Genomic DNA, 19,706 nt, shown 5'->3' with positions numbered 1-19,706 from the left:
GGCTCATAGTCATCCTTTGGTCAACCAATACTCCAAGGTCCTTCTCCTCCTCCGTTACTTCTAAGAGATGCGTCCCCAGCTCATAACTAAAATTCTTGTTGTTAATCCCTAAATGCATGACCTTGCACTTCTCACTATTAAATTTCATCCTATTACTATTACTCCAGTTTACAAGGTCATCCAGATCCTCCTGTATGATACCCTGTCCTTCTCTAAATTGGCAATACCTCCCAGCTTTGTATCATCTGCAAACTTTATTAGTACACTCCCACTTTTTGTGCAGAGGTCAGTAATAAAAAGATTGGTCCCAAAACCGATCCCTGAGGAACTCCACTGGTAACCTCCCTCCAGTCTGACAGTTCACCTTTCAGTATGATCCGCTGTAGTCTCCCTTTTAACCAATTCCTTATCCACCTTTCAATTTTCATATTGATCCCCATCTTTTCCAATTTAACTTACAATTCCCCATGTGGCACCTTATCAAACGCCTTACTGAAATCTAGGTAAATTAGATCCACTGCGTTTCCTTTTGTCCAGTCACAGCCCTTCTCAGATTCTGCTTTATTAAATCAACAAACACTCAAAACAAAATTCTGAAGTCCATCCATTTACCTCCTTATCAGGTCAGTTCCAGGACTTTCCTGCTGGTAGTCTCACTCCCCAAGTTCCAGGTTTCTCTGCTGCAGAGATTCTCAAACTATTGTACTGGTGACCCCTTTAACATAGCAAGCCTCTGAGTGCAACTCCCCCACCCCCAATAAATAAACAATTGTTTTTAATTTATCATTATAGATGCTGGAGGCAAAGTGGGGTTTGGGGTGGAGGCTGACAGCTTGTAACCCCCACATGTAATAACCTTGTGACCCTCTGAGGAGTCCGGACCCCCAGTTTGAGAACCCCTGCTCTACTGGAGCCTAGTCACTTCCAGCAGCCTCTGCACTTCATTCTGTTCTCCCAGAGAACTTTCTCTGCCTCTTTTTGCTACCCCTTTACAGGTGAGTCAGTAGATCCTTGCTCAGGTGTGTCCCCTTGGTAACTATGGTTGGTTGGCCCCAGACCTCTAGCCCTTAAGGGGCAAGCCCCACTGTTACACTGAGAAATCCCTGTCTCCCACTCTCATGAGCTTCAGCCTTGAAGTTGACAGGAACATAGATTCATTCTTAGTTCCTTAGAAACACAATCACCAGGGGAGATCATTAACATGGAAAAAGAGAAGGAGATGTTCTCTTACACACCTTGGACCAACTCCACAGATGTCTTTGAAGACTGGAACTGAGATTTTAAACCTGACCCAGTACGCTGTGGGGAGCCAGTGTAGAACACACAGTATCAGGCTGAAGCTCACTTGGTGAGTGGTGTTGCTGAGGGGCTGGGCTGTTACATTCTGGGTTAACAAAAAGTTTGTCAAGGTCTTTGTATTCCTAGATATGGAGAGTTGAAATAATCCAATCTTTGAAGTCATGGAAGCCTGGGCAACCACAGACAATTCGCCATTTATAAAGGGAAGTTCCCTTGGCAATATCAAGTGAAAGAGGCCATAAAGCCTTATGACTCCTTAATATGCAACTTCTATGTCCAGTTAAAGCATTTTTTGTCAAGTTTCAAAGGGACTCCCATGCAGTTTTTGAGTTGGAAGGGTGACGGTTGTGTCATGAGAACTTGTGGGTGTGCAACTTAAAGCAGCAGGGAAACTAACCTTGCCCCAAAAACAAAGAAATGGCCCTAAAACGTCAGCCGTTGAAAATCCCATTCTGAGAATTCATGGTTAAAATCTCAAATAACGTAAGATATCTCAAAATATGGTGATCAGTATTGGATACCCATTTGTCTGTGACATTTGATATACACTTTTAAAAATAACATCCTAGAAAAACTGTTAAAGAAAATAATTTAAAAACTTAGGAAATATAAATTCTCCTACACTCATCACAGCAGCTAGATGATGAGTGAATACTATATCATATCCCCATTATGCCTACCTAGTTGTTCTGCACTACTTAACTGACATTTATTTTCTTGCTCTGTTTTGTTCTCTACACTGAATATTGTTTTCCAAGAGGTTGTGTGTGTCTAACAGAGCTTGTGATATTATCAGGTTAATGATGTGGCCAGAGATATGACAGTACTCTTCTGTCCAAGGGCAAAACCTCCTGCTGCGCTGCCCCTCCCCACCGCCCCAAAATTTAAGAACCAAACAGCGTCATTAAAGAGGGAACAAACTCATAATATTAGGATATGGGAAATTTAGCAGGGCTCTGTGGGACTGCTAAACATATCACTAGTCTATTTACTTTTCTGTACAGACAGCATTCTCTGCTAGATAAAATAATCCATTGATATACATGTGGCAGAGTCTGTGGCTTTAAGTTGTTCTGTGAGCTTCTCATTTCCCTTCTTCAGTCTATTTCTCCTTGGACAAATGTGCATTTCAGAAATTTGTCCAAATGTTACGAGCAGATGTTACCAGGCTTTTCCCAATTCAATATGCACTAGATTCAGATCAATTTCTTTTGCTCTTTACAATCCACAGCATTTGCGTAGGCAGTTTATCTGAGTAATCTGTAACATGAGAAAGTTGCACTGGTTTAATTTAGCCCGATTTTAAAGCCAACTTGGTTAAACGGATGTGTGGACATTCTTATTTTGGTTTGAGTGACTTATTTCAGTTAAGTGTATATCAATTTCTATCAATTTAACTAACCAAAATAAACCTGGTTAAACTGAAATAAGAATGTCCATACAGCTGTTTGCACCAGTTTGATTAAAAACTGATTAAAGTTAAACTGGTACAACTTTCCCAATGTAGACAAGCCTTGAGCCAATCAGCTTGATTCTTCCCTTTGCTATACCAGTTTTATGCTAGTGACATTGTTATCTTAACGTAGTTACTTGCGTAAAACCAGTGTAGCTGAGTGAAGAATCAGGCCCAATGTTTTGTGAAAATGTTATGAACTGGCCCATTACACCTTAGCAAATTTTTATTTGTATTGGAGTGCAATATTTGTGGATTTGGCAAGCTCATCAATATCTTTGTGCTATATAAAGTTTATAACTATTCCTACTAATGTAAGGCCCATCCCAGCTCCACTCATAGTCAGTTGCAGGCTTTCCATTGACTTCAGTGGAATTGGGCTTAAGGGGCCTACGCATGCAAGATGTGGTGTGTGTGTGGGGCTGAACTGCCTCATCTAGACTTCAGTGGGAATTAAGGGCATTCTGGACCATCCAGAATGTGCTCTGTACTTCATCAGAATGAAATAGTTCATGCCTTCTTTGCTAATTTGTTAACATTTTTTCAGCACTTGAAGGTTCTGTTTTAAAAATTGAGACTAAATGCCAAATTTTTAAATTCTTCACACTTAGTTTAAGTTTTAAAACAAAAACGTCTTTTTCCTGCTCAGAGGTTTAGTCTTTTTTTTAAATCCCGGATAATTTTTGAAGTCATTGGTTCAGATTTCTTTGATGGATATGAGTTTACCAGCCATTCACATGCCATTATTTTCCCAGAGTACATTGCGCAGCAGTAGGTTTTCTAAAGTCTAAGCAGTGGTCAGTGACAGTCATCAGCTTGGGGGACGGCCACTGATACTAGGGAAGCTTATTGCTGGGTAGTGAGAGGGAGTGTTCAGTAGCAGCATAATTGAAAACATTACCTGAAAGTTATTTTCAAATTCACAAGAGTGTACAGTCATGTTTATAGTATAATTGCACTTAACTGCATTAATCTCTGTTTTTGTTAGGCTCAGACCAAATAGTCAGCAATACTGTAGGTTAAACTGCATGACTGTCTCAGGCAACATAACCTACTGCTGGGGCACAGTTTACCTTCTGTGACAGAGTTCCTCCTCTGTCTTGGTGGGTCCTGCGCTTATTGGCAGTTTGCTTGCCTCAGAGATTCATGGCAGCCCTCAGTTTGGCCACTTTTGCTAGTGGCTCAAACCTGCCATTCATTCAGCTAACCTCCTCACTGGCCAGCATGGGAAAAAGGAAGGAGAACAATCCCCACAGTCTCTGTTGATCCACCATGTGGGTTGGGGAACAGCCCAGAGACTTTCCCCTCTGGTGGGGCCCACAGTCCAGGTCAATTCCTCCTATAGCTGATCAGGAGTTGGGAGGAACCCAGACCCACCCTCTACTCCGGGTTCCAGCCCAGGGCCCTGTGGACTGCAGCTGTCTAGAGTGCCTCCTGGAACAGCTGTGCGACACTACAACTCCCTGGGCTACTTCCCCATGGCCTCCTCCCAACACCTTCTTTATCCTCACCACAGGATCATCCTCCTGCTGTCTGATAATGCTTGTACTCCTCAGTCCTCCAGCAGTACACCTTCTCAGTCTCCATTCCTAGTGCCTCTTGCTCCTAGCTTCTCACACACACGCCACAAACTGAAGTGAGTCCTTTTTAAACTCAGGTGCCCCAATTAGCCAGACTGCCCTAACTGATTCTAGCAGCTTCTGAATTGTCTCCAGGTGTCCTAATTAGCCTGCCTGCCTAAATTTGTTCCAGCAAATTCCTTCTTGTTCTGGAACTGCCCCTGTTACCTTACCCAGGGGAAATGGACCTGCTTAATCTGGCTTCTGCCTTCTAACACTCTCCTGTAGCCATCTGGCCTGACCCTGTCACACTTCTGTTAGCCGATGGCCAGGGATGTTTGGTGAGGTGCCAGCTATGCCCATTTATACCATCCGTGACTTTAACCGCTAGGACGCACTGTCCCTTCGCGGCGGGCAGCCCGGGCTAGGCTGACGGATGCCCCAAGGTCCTAACCACCCGTGACTTTAACTGCTAGAGCTCAGAGCTCCTTCGCAGCGGGCAGTCAACACTGACTGACAGGTGCCCCAAGAGTTTGCCCCGTGGAGGCGGCACAACTCAACGCTAGGCTCTTAGTACTCTCACCTAATGGCCAGGCTTTATAGCCAAAACGGCTGAGGTTCTTTAATTGTGTTGGCTGCTTCACAGTAAACCAGAGAAACAAGTCAGGCTTATGCATAAATGGTTACCAAAATTTATTAAACTAGATTCTAATCATGTGGTTACAAAATTGCTAGTGCCTACTTATTTAAGTGTAGAGATGTTACACACACAAACAAGTTACAAAACTGAAGCTACAATCCCAAAGAAAGAAAACAAAGTATAGAGCTCTATTTCAAAATATGTGTACACTAAAGATAGGAGATCAGGTGTGGGTGCTTCTTACCCTCCTTGCATCTCTCGATTCCAGCGGTGCCAAGCCAGGATCGGTCACTCAATTCCGCAGAAAGACGAATAAGGGACAAGGCTTAGGGACCCTCTTAGCTGCAGAAGCCTTGGGAGGCTGTCACTTATCTGACCAGCAGATAGATAGTGAAAAGCACTCAAAAATCATGGTGCTGTAGGTCCCTACTTATACCTCTGTACTCCTTTATTCTCTTTCTCCTTTCTATGCTAAATTGGGGCTGGTCTGTCAGGGTGACGCCAGCTCTCGCAAGAGTAGTTCACACTTGCAAGGGAGAAACAATAAGTTTCGACTACTGGACACTTCTTTTATCAGGGTAAATATTTTCCCACCTAGGATGTTGGTGTGTGTGCATCATGCTGTTTTAGTAGGGGCTAAGAGCCATGTCTGTCACAGCGCCTCTGCCTGCTGTGAGCCCAATCGTTGTATACGTTCCCAGAGGCACATTGTCGCAGCACACCTGTGCTTCTCTCAGCTTCAAAGGCTGTGCTGGAGTGCCCTGGTGTTTTGGCTCCCGTGTGTTTCCAGCAATGCTGGTCTGAGGTGGGGGGGCTGGCTGTCTGGCTACAACTTCCCATCATCAGATTGGGCCAGTGCCTCAGTTTTCTGTCTGATTGGGTAGTCTAGGTCTCTACCTGAACCAAAGCTCTCATTTCTGGGGTAAATAAACAGTGCAAAAGGAAAAACCCAGCTTCCTACGCTACGTCAGGGTCTGGCTGGATCATCTTCCTTTTTCTCAGAGCTTTGCCCTTTTCATGCAGGGCTCCCGATTGGTCCTTTGCCTAGCTCCTCTTAGTCTTAGGGCTTCTTTTACAGGCTTCTATGTCAGGTGCTTTCTCCTTGGCAAGATCAGAATTACTGCCTGTTTCCTCCTTGGCAGAGACTTACAGCAGGTCCTCCCATTTCCCTTCCCCCTCTAGGAGCAGGTAGACTACATATATACAGATTTCAACCTCAATCCTCCTGGTCCAGGTACAGAAAAAGAGAATGGGGAATCATTCAACCCAACTCAATATAACCTGTGAGCCAAAACCCAACTTTGTATCCTGGAAGAGATGAGTTTTGAATTATCATTGCAAATTACTTGCATGCTTGCGTTTCTATTTAGTATGAATGTTGCCTTCTTCTGTACCAATTACTGATACATGGCTGATAAATTACAAGACTCGATCACTGATTTTTGTTGATGCTGTAGACCAAGGAGATTAAGTAAGCACTGGAACATAAATCAAACATGCTTTGAGAAACTGATGTAAAGATTTGTAAACAGATGCGTGAATAATGTCCTGGGCATCTCCCTTTACTCACTGCAAAAAGCAGAGGTAAAGGAGGAAAGCACTTTTTACCTTCAATAATATTGGCAACAACTGACTGCATCCACTAATATTTCCTAATTTAACCTCCAGGATATCACACAAACCCAAGAGGTATTTTAATAATTCTAGACTGAAACAATAAATGTATTGTTCATCATCTGTCATGTTAAATAAAGAAAACATGAGCTGAACACTCAAATGATCCTCTGCCCTCTCATCCTCTCCTCTATGGCATGCATTAATTCACTTATGGAAGACTTACCCTGGAAAAAGAAATTGTCAAAATTAATATAAACGTAAATATTGCAAGGCTCAAATTAGATCACAAGTCGTCATCATCTAGGTCAGTGGTCTCCAACCTTTTTATGCCCAAGATCACTTTTTGAATCTAAGGGCAACCCAGGATCTACCCTGCCCCTTCCCCAAAGCCCCGCCTCACTCGCTCCATCCCCCACCCCTCTCCGTCGCTTGCTCTCCCCCCACCCTCACTCATTTTTACCAGGCTGGGGCAGGGGGTTGGCGTTCCGGAGGGGGTGCAGGCTCTGGGCTGGGGCTGAGGGGTTTGCAGTGTGGGAGGGGGCTCTGGGCTGAGCCTGGGGCAGGGGATTGGGGTGCAGGAGGGGGTGAGGGGTGCAAACTCTAGGAGGGAGTTTGGGTGCAGGAGGGGGCTCTGGGCTGGGGCAGAGTGTTGGGATACGGGGGGGGGTAAGGGGTGCTGGCTCTGGGAAGGGGCTCCAGGCTGAGGCAGAGTGTTGGGGTGCAGGAGGGGGTACAGGGTGCTGGCTCTGGGAGGGGATTTGGGGTGCAGAAGGGGGTATGGGGTGCTGGCTCTGGGAGAGGGCTCAGGGATGGGGGTTGGGGTTCAGGAGGGAGTTTGGGGTGCTGGCTCTGGGAGGGGGTGTCAGGGCTGGGGCTTGGGGAGGGTTCAGGGTGCAGAAAGGGGTATGGGGTGCTGGCTCTGGGAGGGGGCTCAGGGATGAGGGTTGGGGTGCGGCTTGCTGCCAGGCAGCACTTACCTCCGGCAGCTTCTGGTAGGCAACGGGTGCAGCGAGGCTAAGGCAGGCTCCCTGCCTACCCCAGCCCCTCACCCCTCCCAGAAGGGGCCAATGTGCCTCTCTGCAAGCACCGCCCCTGCAGCTCTCCCAGCCAGTGGAAGCTGCAGGGAGCGGTGCTTACAGGCAGGAGCAACGAGCAGAGGGAGCCACACTGCACCGCCAGAGATCGCGATTGACTGGGAGATCCTCTAGGATCGACTAGTCTATCACGATCGACCTATTGGTGACCACTAATCTAGGTGCAGTATGAAGGACCGATTCAGAGGCCAAACCTGAAATGAAAATAAGCAAAAGACTGAAAGACATACTGATACCATCCAAACTTACAGGTGAGCGGCAAGCATACTTAAATGGGCCAAAATTATAATTAAAGATGTTAGGGACAAATAAGGGGTCAAATAAATATACATTTGATCTGGTAAAGAAAAATGTCTTCTACTCCATTCCTCACAATGGCACCAGGAATGTTACTAAAGGAAAGTTTCAGAAACACTGAATTGGTCAAGAGAACACTAGACAACTTCACAGTGCGTTATGTTACTTCTGTGCTGGAAAATCCATTTTTCCTGAGCATAAGCCAACAAAGTAGCCATGGAAACATTAGCCACGTGGCAGTAGCATGTCACTTACTACCTCAAAAAACAAGGGTAGAATTTAGCAAGGTTAAAGGTACATATACAGACACTGGGACAGAATTACACATTGGATAATCTTTGTTGCTTGGTAAAGCTAAAAGGCTGAACTAAAATTTTGGGGGAAGAGTTGAGTACTTACTCAGTTAAATCCTTGACTGGCCAATACCTATTGTAAAAGCAGTACATCACTACTGCTTTCTGTGAGATCCAATGGTAACTGTATATCGAAAAATATAATTCATGCCAGTCAGCATGGTTTCATGGAAGGTAGGTCTTGTCAAACAAACCTATTGTTCCTTTTTGACAGGATTACAGGTTTGGTTGATAAAGGCAACTGTTTTGATACAGTATAATTAGATTTCTCCAAGGCATTAGAGTTAGTACCACATAACATTTTGATTAAAAAATTGCATTATATGGAATTAACAGGGCACACATTAGATGGATTAAAAACTGGCTCGCTGACAGATATTAAAATGTTGTTGTTACTAAAAGATATCAATGAGCAGGGCTGTTTCTAGTGAGTTTCCCGAGGATCAGTTCTTGGTCCAAAGCTATTTAATATTTTTATTAATGACCTAGATCATGATAGAAAATCTTTGCTGGTAAAGTTTGAAGACAACAAAAAGATTGGTGGGATAGTAAATAATGAGGAAAAGGGGTTACTCTTACAGGGTAATTTGATTTGCTTAGTTAAATGGTCACAATCTGACAAAATGCCTCTTAATAGAACCAAATGCAAAGTGATATATCTGGGAATCAAGAATGCAGGTTATACCTGTAGGATGTGAGACTCTATCTTGGAAAACAGTGACTCAGGGAAGGACTTAGGGATCATCAAAGAAAAGCATCTTAATATGAGCTCTCAATGCAATGCTGTGGCAAAAAGGGTTAATGTGGATGTAAAAAAGGGGACTATCAAGGGAAGTGATCTTGCCTCTCTAGTTAGCATTGGTAAGACCACTGCTAGAATACTGTGTCCAGTTATTGTGTCCGCAGTTGAAGTGGGATGTGATTAATACTAGTCTGTTTAAAGGAGGGCCACAGAAGTGAGCCAGATCCTGGAAAACAAGCCTGAAGAAGTGAGGCTTAAGAAGCTCCCCTTATTCATCTTATCAAAGAAGAGGTTGAGTGGGGACTTGATTGCTGTGTATAGATGCTTACACACAGAAAAGAGATCTGAGCATAAGAGTGGGGTGGGAATTTCAACCTTGATGACTAAAGCATAATGAGATCTGATAGCTGGAAGTTGAAGTTTAATAAATGTAGCCTTGAAATAAGATGCAATTTTGTAGCATCTTTTGGAAGGGAATTAAACTTTGAAACAGCTTACCAGGGACGGTAGTGGACTCACCATTGCTTGGAATCTTTAAAACAAGATTGTTTTTTTAAAAAAAAGATACACCTTAATTCATCTTCTAGGACAAACTGTATGGACTGTGTGGTGTGGAGTACGCTGGATGGTCCCTTCTGGCCTTGAGTCTGAATCTGAGTTCCTCTGTTCATCCTCTTGTTTTATGGGCCATGGGGAGAACAGGATTGCTTGCATTGCCCTCAACGTTCGCAAAACACTTGCATCTCTGTATTAAGACAATGATTATAATCAAATCTCATGCTTCAGGCCATTAGCCTGTTGCCTGCAAGGGTCAGGAAGGAATTCCCCCCCAATGCACAATTGGCCAGCTGTATTCTGAGGAGGGAATAGGGGTAGGCTTTGCCTTCCTCTGAAGCAGTAGAGTGTGGCCACACCAAGAGATGGATCATAGGACAAGTCTTCTGAGGTGGTACAGAAAATCCTCTTCCTAGATGCCTGGCTGGTTTATCTTGCTGACATGCTCAGCGTCCTACTCATCAGATTTGGGGTCAGCAAGGAATTTTCCCCAGGGTCGGACTGGCAGGGACTTGGAGGTTTCTCACCTTCCTCTGCAGCATGTGGCATGGTTCACCTGCTAGCATCATCTGGGCATTTCTCAGCTAATCAATTCCCTACCATTGCATTGGTGACACCTTAATCACTGCTGTTCTCTAACTATGGCACACAGGTTAGTCTCCTGAAATGCTTTGGTCTAACTAAAGATTTTGGACTTAATACAGGGTATTCAGAGTAGGTGGTCTAATGGTCCTTTCTAGCCTTGGATTCTTTGAAAATATGAAATCTTTTATATGGTGTAGATCGGGGTGGGCAAACTACGGCCCACGGGCCTGATCCGGCCTGTCAGGGCTTTGGATCCGGCCCGTGGGATTGCCCCCCGTGGTGCCGCAGGCCCCACGCCGCTCTCAGAAGCGGCCAGCACCATGTCCCTGGGGCTGGGGGTGGCGGTGGGGGCAGAGGGCTTTGTGCATTGCCCTTGCCTCCAGGCACCGCCCCCTGCAGCTCCCATTGGCTGGGAACGGGGAACCATGGCCAATGGGAGCTTTGGGAGAGGTACCTGGAGGCATGGCAAGGGCAGCGCGCGGAGACCTGTGCTTCCCCTCCCCCACAGGCCGCGCATGGACGTGGTGCTGGCCGCTTCCCGGAGCAGTGTGGCATGGAGCCAGGGCAGGCAGGCAGGGAGCCTGCCCTGGCCCTGGTGCACGCTGCTGTCACCCCAGAGCCGCTTTAGGTAAGCGGCGGCTGGGCCGGAGCCTGAACCCCTCCTGCATCCTGCCCCCCAACTCCCTGCCCTAAGCCCCCTGCCTGCCCCTTGCACCCCTCCTGCACCCCAACCCCTTTCCCTGAACTCCCTCCTGCAGTCCGCACCCCTCCTGCACCCCAACCCCCTTCCCTGAGCCCCCTCATACACTCCACACCGCTCCTCCTCCCACACCCCGCACTCCCTCCCACACCCCAACCCCCTGCCCCAGCCCTGCATACAATTTCCCCACCCAAATGTGGGCCTTGGCCCAAAAAGTTTGCCCACCCCTGGTGTAGATTATTGCAATTGAACAAAAAGCTTGATCCTGCTCTAATTGAAGTCAATGGAAAAATTTAATTGGGAGCAGCTTTAGGCCCAAAGTGCTTAAACATTGTTTCACTATTGAGCGTTGTAAAATTGTGACTCATCCATTCACGTGCCACTTTCTTGAAGTTGGAGGTTGGGGGTTTTATGAAAATATCATCTCTGTAGCCAAAAGTCATCCACACTGAACTTTTTATTTTATAGAGATAGATGTTAACATATGCCATAGTGGTTATATGTCATTGTGTCAATTATTCCAAGGCACTGAATTTTTACTGAATAGTTTGTTTCTTGAGAATTGTCTTACAATTTGTTTAATCATATTAGGATGAAAACTTTATATCTCCATAGCAAAAGGTTTCAAAACCATGATTAGAAGGAGACTGGAACCCTGCTCTAGTCCCCTATGCATTGAGCCGTTGTGAACACTTGTGTTGCCCCGCAACTACATGTTTGTAATGATTCACAAAATAAACAATCTGTAGTGCTGGGACTACGGGTGTTGAATATAAAATGCTTTTGAACAGTGAAAATTGCTCAATGCCAGGCAGTTGAATTCATGTATTTTTTTAAAGATTTAAGTGTGGTTATCTGACTGTTCATTATGCATTTGCAGGTTTTAATAAATATTACATAGTTAAGCAACTTGGCACTACCCTGTTCAACAACTATATTAGCAGGCACCACAGGTTCTGTTAAAGACAGTGAAAAGTGATTAAAAGTATATACATGGTTTTTTTTATGAAGATGAATTTTCAGCATAAACCAAAAATTGTAAGTGAGCAGGGAACCTCAAATGTGAAGCTGAAAGATTAACAATTTGTACTGGAGTATGAATCAGCCATGAGACACATACCTGGCTGCAGCCACTAAGTCATGCCTGATCACAGTGAAATAGCTTTGAAAATTTTCCCAAAAATGATGGCAGCAAATTACTTTTGTTAGTCAGATACACAATTTTTATTATTTGCCCATCTACTGCTTTGCAGCAATATGTACAGCAAATAAGCTTTCTATTTTCTTGATTAATTCAAATGGATCTGCACCAACCTTGATCCGAGGGCAATCAGGAATCTCACATGATTTCAGTGGTTCTTTGCATTCTGTTTGCTGTATTGATTGCAGATTACGTACTTGAATACCTTATTTTTCATGGCAGAATTCATGCCTGGCCAAAATAGGATGTCTTGGACTCCTCTTATACTTCTCGGTACCCAGATGGACACTATGGAGTATGCTTAGCATTTTCGACCTCAGGCTGCATAGTAATATGATCTCGTTTGTAGAGAATCCCATTTTATGGAACAATTTCACTTCTATAAGCTCAGGACGGTATGTCTTTATTTTTGAAGCATACCTGGGCCTTTTCTGGTGGCCATCCCATAGCGTTTTAAAAAAAGTAAATGTTTAAACTATTAAAATGGTACTCATTAAAAGTTTAACCATTAGGCTCTGCTGCTGCCCTGTGCACCTGGGGTCCCGGCTGCCACCCTGCGTGCCCAGGGCTCTCCTGCCACCCCGCGCCTGGGAACTCCGCTCGCTGCCAGCCCCACACCGGGGACTCTGCTGCCGGCCCTGAGCCTGGGGTCGGCAGCCAGGATCTTGGGCACGGGGCAGCAGACAGGATCTTGGGGGTGGGGCTGGCAGCCAGGACTTGGGGCCAGCAGCTGGGACCCTGGGTCGGGGTGGGAGGGAGCGCGGCAGCCAGGATCCTGCAGTGGAGTTGAAACGTTAACCAGACTACCTTACCTATAAGACTCATGCTTATCGGTTAACCTGTTAACATTTTACATCCCTAGTGCATCCATAACTTTTTTTTTTTTTAATTCCCAATGGCTTTATTCTTGCCAATCATGCCAGTGCCATTTTGTACTGTCCTCAAGCAACATTCTCACTGGAACACTCCGCATGGGTGCAAGGCGCAACTCTGTGAGAGAGGCGGGGAGGAGGTGTAGAATGGGGCTAAAGGTCTCAAAAGGAACCCTGGTTCCCCATGCCTGTTGCCCCGATCCCCCATTCTCTTATTCTGCCCCCCCCCCCAAGCTTTTCCCTTTTGATCCATGTTGTGCAGAGAGCAAAGACACAGTAGTACACTGTCCCTCCCAGCCTGCTTCGCCCATTTTGTCTCCCATTCCATTCTCTTCACTCCATCCCAGCTGCTGCCATCTCCTCCCCACACACTGGCAGCATTCTAGCCAGGCACCTGCAGATTTGAGAGTGGAGGAGAAATCTCCCTGCTTCAGTGCTGACACCACAGCAGCCCCTGGTGGTCAGGAGAAGTTCGTGGCTCTGTGCTTGCTGCTGTGATGGGTGTGTGAGAGCGACTTTATTGGCGCTGGAACAAGCTGCAAAGACTAACAGAAAATCCCATGCAGACGTTTATATTTTCTTATTTTCAAGACTATAAATAAAAAAGTAAGAGAAGAGTTTTAGACCCTAGCAATGTGGACTGTCGGGGGGAGGGATAGCTTAGTGATTTGAGCATTGGCCTGCTAAACCCAGGGTTGTGAGTTCAATCCTTGAGGGGGCCATTTAGGGATCTGGGGCAAATATTGGGGATTGGCCCTGCTTTGAGCAGGGGGTTGGACTAGATGACCTTCTGAGGTCCCTTCCAACCCTGATATTCTAGGATGATTCATAGTATGAAAGACCATGCACTAAAACATTTTCATCTGAGGAGTCCCTCTTGTGTAATACAATACAAAGGCAGTTTCTAAGTTGTTGACTGTACCAAGTACATCCATTACAGTAATGGAATGTTAATGTATCGCAGCAGCACAAGTCATTCAGGATATTCCCCCAGAATCCTGTTTCTCTTTAGGAGAAAATGTCGCTTTAATGTTTGAAACTTGTTACACAACTAAACAGGCACTGTGCATGGGATCTACTGATATGCAGGAATTGGGAAGGATTGTATCCATCCTCACAATGCACAGGCATGGTGTGAAGCTGCCAGTTAGTATCTCCACGGCTGCTATTACGGTCCCTGAGTTTTTGTAATAAGAGCTGCAGCCCCTCTTAGTTGATGGTTTGTGATCATTGGATTTAATTTATGTAATTACAGACCAACTAGTCATACCTCTTTCCCCATCTAACCCGCACCTCTGCACTAGCGTATGAGAAGTAAGTGGAGAGTCCATTCAGAGGGATGTGAAGTCCCCTTCTGTGCCTGCTCTACAGCAACCTTCTGGAAACACCAGTTTCCCTGCATTGAGGCCTGCTTCTGCCCTTGCATTGCTGGCTAAATGCACCAGAGCATTGTGTACACTATCCGGAAAACTCAAAATCCCAGTGCTCTAGAGTGATATGTACAGTCACTGTAATACTGTGGTTTGCATGAAACCAAACTACATGCTAGAGTTTATTAGACTGTAAAACCAGAATACAGTATGTAATTTTTCAGTTTCAGAGTTGAATGTAATCATGGGAACCTTCTGTTCTTGGCTATATTATATTTTCTCATTTTCAGAAATTGTAGAATAACACGGATCTTGCCAAACCCTATAATATGCCTGTTTGCCATATTTTGATTCAACTCTAACCATTCTTGGGGTGAAAAATTTCTTTTAGTTTAATAGAAAACAATCTAAAATTGTGCTGTTTTTTTTCCAGAGGAAATTTAATGAAGTGAGATCTAAGTTTAGAGATTTTCTTTCTCCTATATTGATAAAGATGTGTGCCCTAACAAAATAACTGTATGTGGAGAGAACTTATATTAGTGGAATCTGTTTTTTAGGTAGAGATCATTAGCTTTAAAAAAATTAAATGGAGAAAGGTTATTCTATTGGAACTGACATATTTTTAATGTCTAAAAACAGTTAATTTAAACTGACATGACAAAAATTATTGGAGAAAAATTTTTAATCAATCCCTTCAACACTTAAAAAATTTAAAATTATGAATACACCAAGAAAAGTATAAAATTTCAGGACTGCTTACAATGCCAGGTTTCACTAAAAAAAACCTGAGACCCATGTTCTTCATAAATTGCAGGTGGTGTTTTTGAGCTGGTGCAAAAGCTTTTGGGACTGTGGGCTGGTGGCACTTGATGACATATCCGTGAGCCTGGGAAGCTGCCAAACCACTGGTAAGACAATGTGCATTTGAAATCTCTGCTAGGGTTTTGTTCTGCTACAGCCACTGTCCAATCTCAGCCCTTGCTATAAAAAGCCTTCTTATGTGTCCATTTTCCTAACAGAATTATATTAAATTCTCATTCCATAGCTAGCTGTAACACTGGTGTTCGTGGGTGTCAATCAAGCAGTGAAAGCAGCATTACTTCAGTGATCTACTGTGAGGGCCAAATTTTGGCACCAGAGTAAATCCTGATTAACTCCATTGTCTCCAGTGGGTGGTGTATGTGCTTAATACAGAGCTAAATTTGGTCCTCAAAGTCTGCTTTATAATAAAAATCAGAATCAACCTTTGTACTAGTATTTATGATGATTTTACTTTAATCCTGAGCTATTTTGATTAGGATATAAGGGGCAGTTTGGAGAGGCTAGGAGTGGGTATGCAATACTCCCATTTCCCACCACTGCAGGCTGAATAAAAAGGGGAAAAGTGGCTTGGAGAAGGAGCAGTAAAATTCAATCAGTATATGACTAAATACATGTTTCTTATACTGTAGTTTAAACAGAATTTTCACAGACACTACCATGCTCCTTACATACTTAAACTGATATTCCTATATGGATTATTTCCCTCACATGTTGGGACTCATGGCTGATACAAGCAAAAAGGTCTACAATGTCCCAACAGGTCAGAGCGGTTGAAGAATAAAGGGAGAGTCTAGGGTAAAAGCAAGTTTAAAATATTCATGAATTAAAAAATTAAAACAGAACAGCTGAAATGCAGTTCCTCCTTTACATTCCTGCCAGGATCTGAATTCTGGGTTGTCTATTTCTTCTGCATCATGTAATGATATTCCAAACAGCTAAAGTAGTTCAGGGAATGCATGTTGTTGTGATATTATCAGCTGAAATAAAGGAAACACAGAATCCTGTACTGTGGGCTGAGCAGGCTAAATCTTTTCCATTTGACTTCAGATAACATAGGCCCTGATCCTATGGTAGGATCTATTAGTGCAGTCCCTTATGTATGCCCAGAGCCCATTAAGCTCATTGGGTTGTCACACTGGTGGAAGGGCCTACACTAGCAGATCCCATTGCAGGATCAGGGTCACAGCAAGCGGATGACCTATCAGGTGAACAGCAGGGTTGTTTAAAAGAATATGAGAAGGGTCCAAATTGTGAAATTCAGATCCAGAATGGGATCCAAAGTTGTGAAAATGGGGGCTTTATCTGGTGTTCCAATTTGGACCCATCTCTCCTACACTGTGTGTATAACCTATCATAAATATCTCTACGCATAAAGAGACATTGTAAATGGATGGATAAAATAGATTATATAAGTAATGTATCCAACCATACGTTTTTAGACGTAACTCTGTGTTCTTTCACTGCAGAGATGTGGTCATCTTTTCCTGGAGAATGTACTTTTGAAAAGGATGAGTGTGCATTTACCCAGGAGAGAAGAAACCGAAGCAGTTGGCATAGGAGGAGGGGTCAAACTCCCACTTCATACACTGGACCAAAAGGAGACCACACTACTGGGGTAGGTGAGTTAAGGGTCACATTGAACTTTCAGAGTAGAGTGACAGTTAAATGAATGTCCTTTGAGGTGATATTCTAGAGCAAAGTAAAAAGGTTTTTACCCTTCATATCCAAAATAACAGGTTTCACAGTAGCAAATGTGTTAGTCTGTATCTGCAAAAAGAAAAGGAGTACTTGTGGCACCTTAGAGACTAATGAATTTATTTGAGCATAAGTTTTCGTGAGCTACAGCTCACTTCATTGGATGCATGCAGTGGAAAATACAGTGGGGAGATTTATATACACAGAGAACATGAAACAATGGGTGTTACCATACACACTGTAACGAGAGTGATCAGGTAAGGTGAGCTATTACCAGCAGGAGAGCCGGGGGTGGGGGTGGGAACCTTTTGTAGTGATAATCAAGGTGGGCCATTTCCAGCAGTTGACAAGAAAGTGTGAGGAACAGTGCGGGGGGGTGGGGGGGAATAAACATGGGGAAATAGTTTTACTTTTGTGTAATGACACATCCACTCCCAGTCTTTATTCAAGCCTAAGTTAATTGTATCCAGTTTGCAAATTAATTCCATTTCCCCATGTTCCCCCCCCCCCCCGCACTGTTCCTCACACGTTCTTGTCAACTGCTGGAAATGGCCCACCTTGATTATCACTACAAAAGGTCCCCCCCACCCCTGCTCTCCTGCTGGTAATAGCTCACCTTACCTGATCACTCTTGTTACAGTGTGTATGGTAACACCCATTGTTTCTTGTTCTCTGTGTATATAAATCTGCCCACTGTATTTTCCACTGCATGCATCCGATGAAGTGAGCTGTAGCTCACGAAAGCTTATGCTCAAATAAATTTGTTGGTCTCTAAGGTGCCACAAGTCCTCCTTTTCATATCCAAAATAGTTATTCAAAACAAAAATCTGAAAAAACAAACAAGCAAGAAATCTGTTAGCTTATCTGAAAGATGCTACTATGAATATATGTCTGGGAAGATAATGTTTTAATCTGTGTCATGTGCCTGCCTATAGCATTCAACTGGTAGATGAAATGTTTTCACCAAGTGTGTCTGGGTAATTATAGCTGTTCTTAAAAAGAGATTCACTGTTTTCCATAAAGGAAACGTACTGTAGAGATTTATTTATTTTTATCTCTACAGAATTTGGGGTTGTGTGTTAGTGGTTACATTTTATTTTAGTGGGAATAATTACATAGGGAATAGAGAATTTACCAACTATTCAGAAAATATAAATGGTCCTTCCAACCCTATAATGTAGTAGTGAAAAATACACATAGAGACTTCTCAGTGGTAGGCAAATTATTTTTAATTTCACTCATCATCTGACTTATTCTTACAAATCAAGTACCCTTTGCTAACAGCCCTCATCCCTTTATAAATATGTGTGATGATGATTGCTGCAGTTTAATTGCATTTCAAATTTGAAGGTAAAGTCAAATGAAACCCTATAATAGTGAAAGTGGGAGACATGGATAGCATATGGGTGCACTTACAGCATCTGAGATATTGCTGGCAAGTGACCCCTTGGAATTTAGTGCAGAGTAATGCAGTATCAACGTCTTCTTTCTGGGCCCCTTCTTCACTTGTTGGTTTCCCTCTTTTACTCTGAATTACATGGGGCTAGATAGCATCTTTCCTCATTCTTGAACATACAGCCTGCTTTAGGGCAGCCGTCATTGCCACTTTTAACACAGCTTAGTCAAGTGTGCTTCTAACATCATGTGATGAGCATAGTCTTTCCCTTCATTTTTGAACTCAGGTGTCTGTCTTTCTCTGGATGTTCTTGCATATATTCCATTAATGATAGCTAAGGCGTGCCCACTGAGAGATTACCTTTTTGATTTGCCTGTTCTCTGTGCTGGGTGGGATGTTACTGCAGACTTTAGCTTAAAAAGAAATTAATTTTAAATGAATGATACAAAGTATTTTTTAAATCTCTCAACATAAGATTTTATAATATAGAGACTGATGCAACTTTGACAGTGTCAACCATGGGACTGAAGGATCAGATGATAGGCTCTGTTTCCTATTCTCTTTCTCTTCTTTATTTGGATTGTGTGAAATGAGTTGGCTGTCAGAGGCAAAAGGTCTTCACATCACAAATAGCATAAGAGTTCCCACCTTTGTTGGCTGGAGTTCATAATAGAGAGATCAGTGATTGAATGGAAATGCAGAAACGGACCCTCCCCGTCTTGAGGTAGTCCTTCAGAACAGTGTTTGGGCACATCTGTGGGGCAGTGTAAACTATCACTGTCTGTGCTCTAAATTCTCTGTGGCTAAACAGAGCTCGGCTTTCCGGTCTGTCAGTATTACACATACTTTCTAGTTACGATAATAAATGAAAGACAAAACATAGTGGTTTCAAAATGCAAATAAAGTAGGTTTTACTTTTCATTTTTTTTCTATTAATTTCTCTTCTTCTTTCAGCAACAGGCTTTGGATATACATAGAGGGTGGAAAATCTCAGCTGCTGTAAATCAGCATATCTCTATTTATTTCAAAACAGCTATTTTATATTACTTCAGTAGAGCTATGCCGCCTTAGGCAAGCTGACTATTTGATCTAGGGTTTGACTGAAAGCTGTAAAAGCTAAGTGACAAATTTAGAATATGCCAGGGCTATGCTGATTTCAGTGATGTGTCATATGTGCAGACAAAGGAAGAATTTTACCGTAAATGCCAAATCCTGGCCCTGTCTTATGTAGAGAAAGGAGCCCCTTATCCCTACACATCGGGCTTAGCACTAGTTTTACAGATTCTGAAGATATAGCAGCTATGTAGGAGTTACAGGGTATGTCTATACTTCACACTAAGCCCAGACTCTGACCCAAGTCCACAATCACTACAGATCTGCAGTTGATTCTGTGAGGCCTCCACAGCGGAGAAAGAGGCAAGATAAAGGGGTGGGCGCTCAGCCCTTTTACATGAAC

At 43.7% G+C, this 19,706-nt stretch overlaps 1 protein-coding gene across 2 annotated transcripts in view; it reads left to right on the top strand.

The window, feature by feature from the left end:
- MAMDC2 (MAM domain containing 2) overlaps window positions 1-19,706 on the top strand; it is a 93,657-nt gene that overhangs the window by 64,336 nt on the left and 9,615 nt on the right. The window contains exons 10-11 of one of the 2 annotated variants that reach the window (XM_074954078.1): window positions 15,152-15,245; window positions 16,626-16,778. In XM_074954078.1, the coding sequence (XP_074810179.1) occupies window positions 15,152-15,245; window positions 16,626-16,778 (247 nt within the window). The remainder of the gene's footprint in view (window positions 1-15,151; window positions 15,246-16,625; window positions 16,779-19,706) is intronic. The other variant, XM_074954079.1, reaches the window with a different exon arrangement.

Source organism: Natator depressus, chromosome 5, assembly GCF_965152275.1.
Source record: "Natator depressus isolate rNatDep1 chromosome 5, rNatDep2.hap1, whole genome shotgun sequence".
In the NCBI taxonomy this organism is placed as follows: Eukaryota; Metazoa; Chordata; order Testudines; family Cheloniidae; genus Natator; species Natator depressus.
Note: the sequence above shows the minus strand (reverse complement) of the source record. Positions and strands in the feature narration are given on the sequence as shown.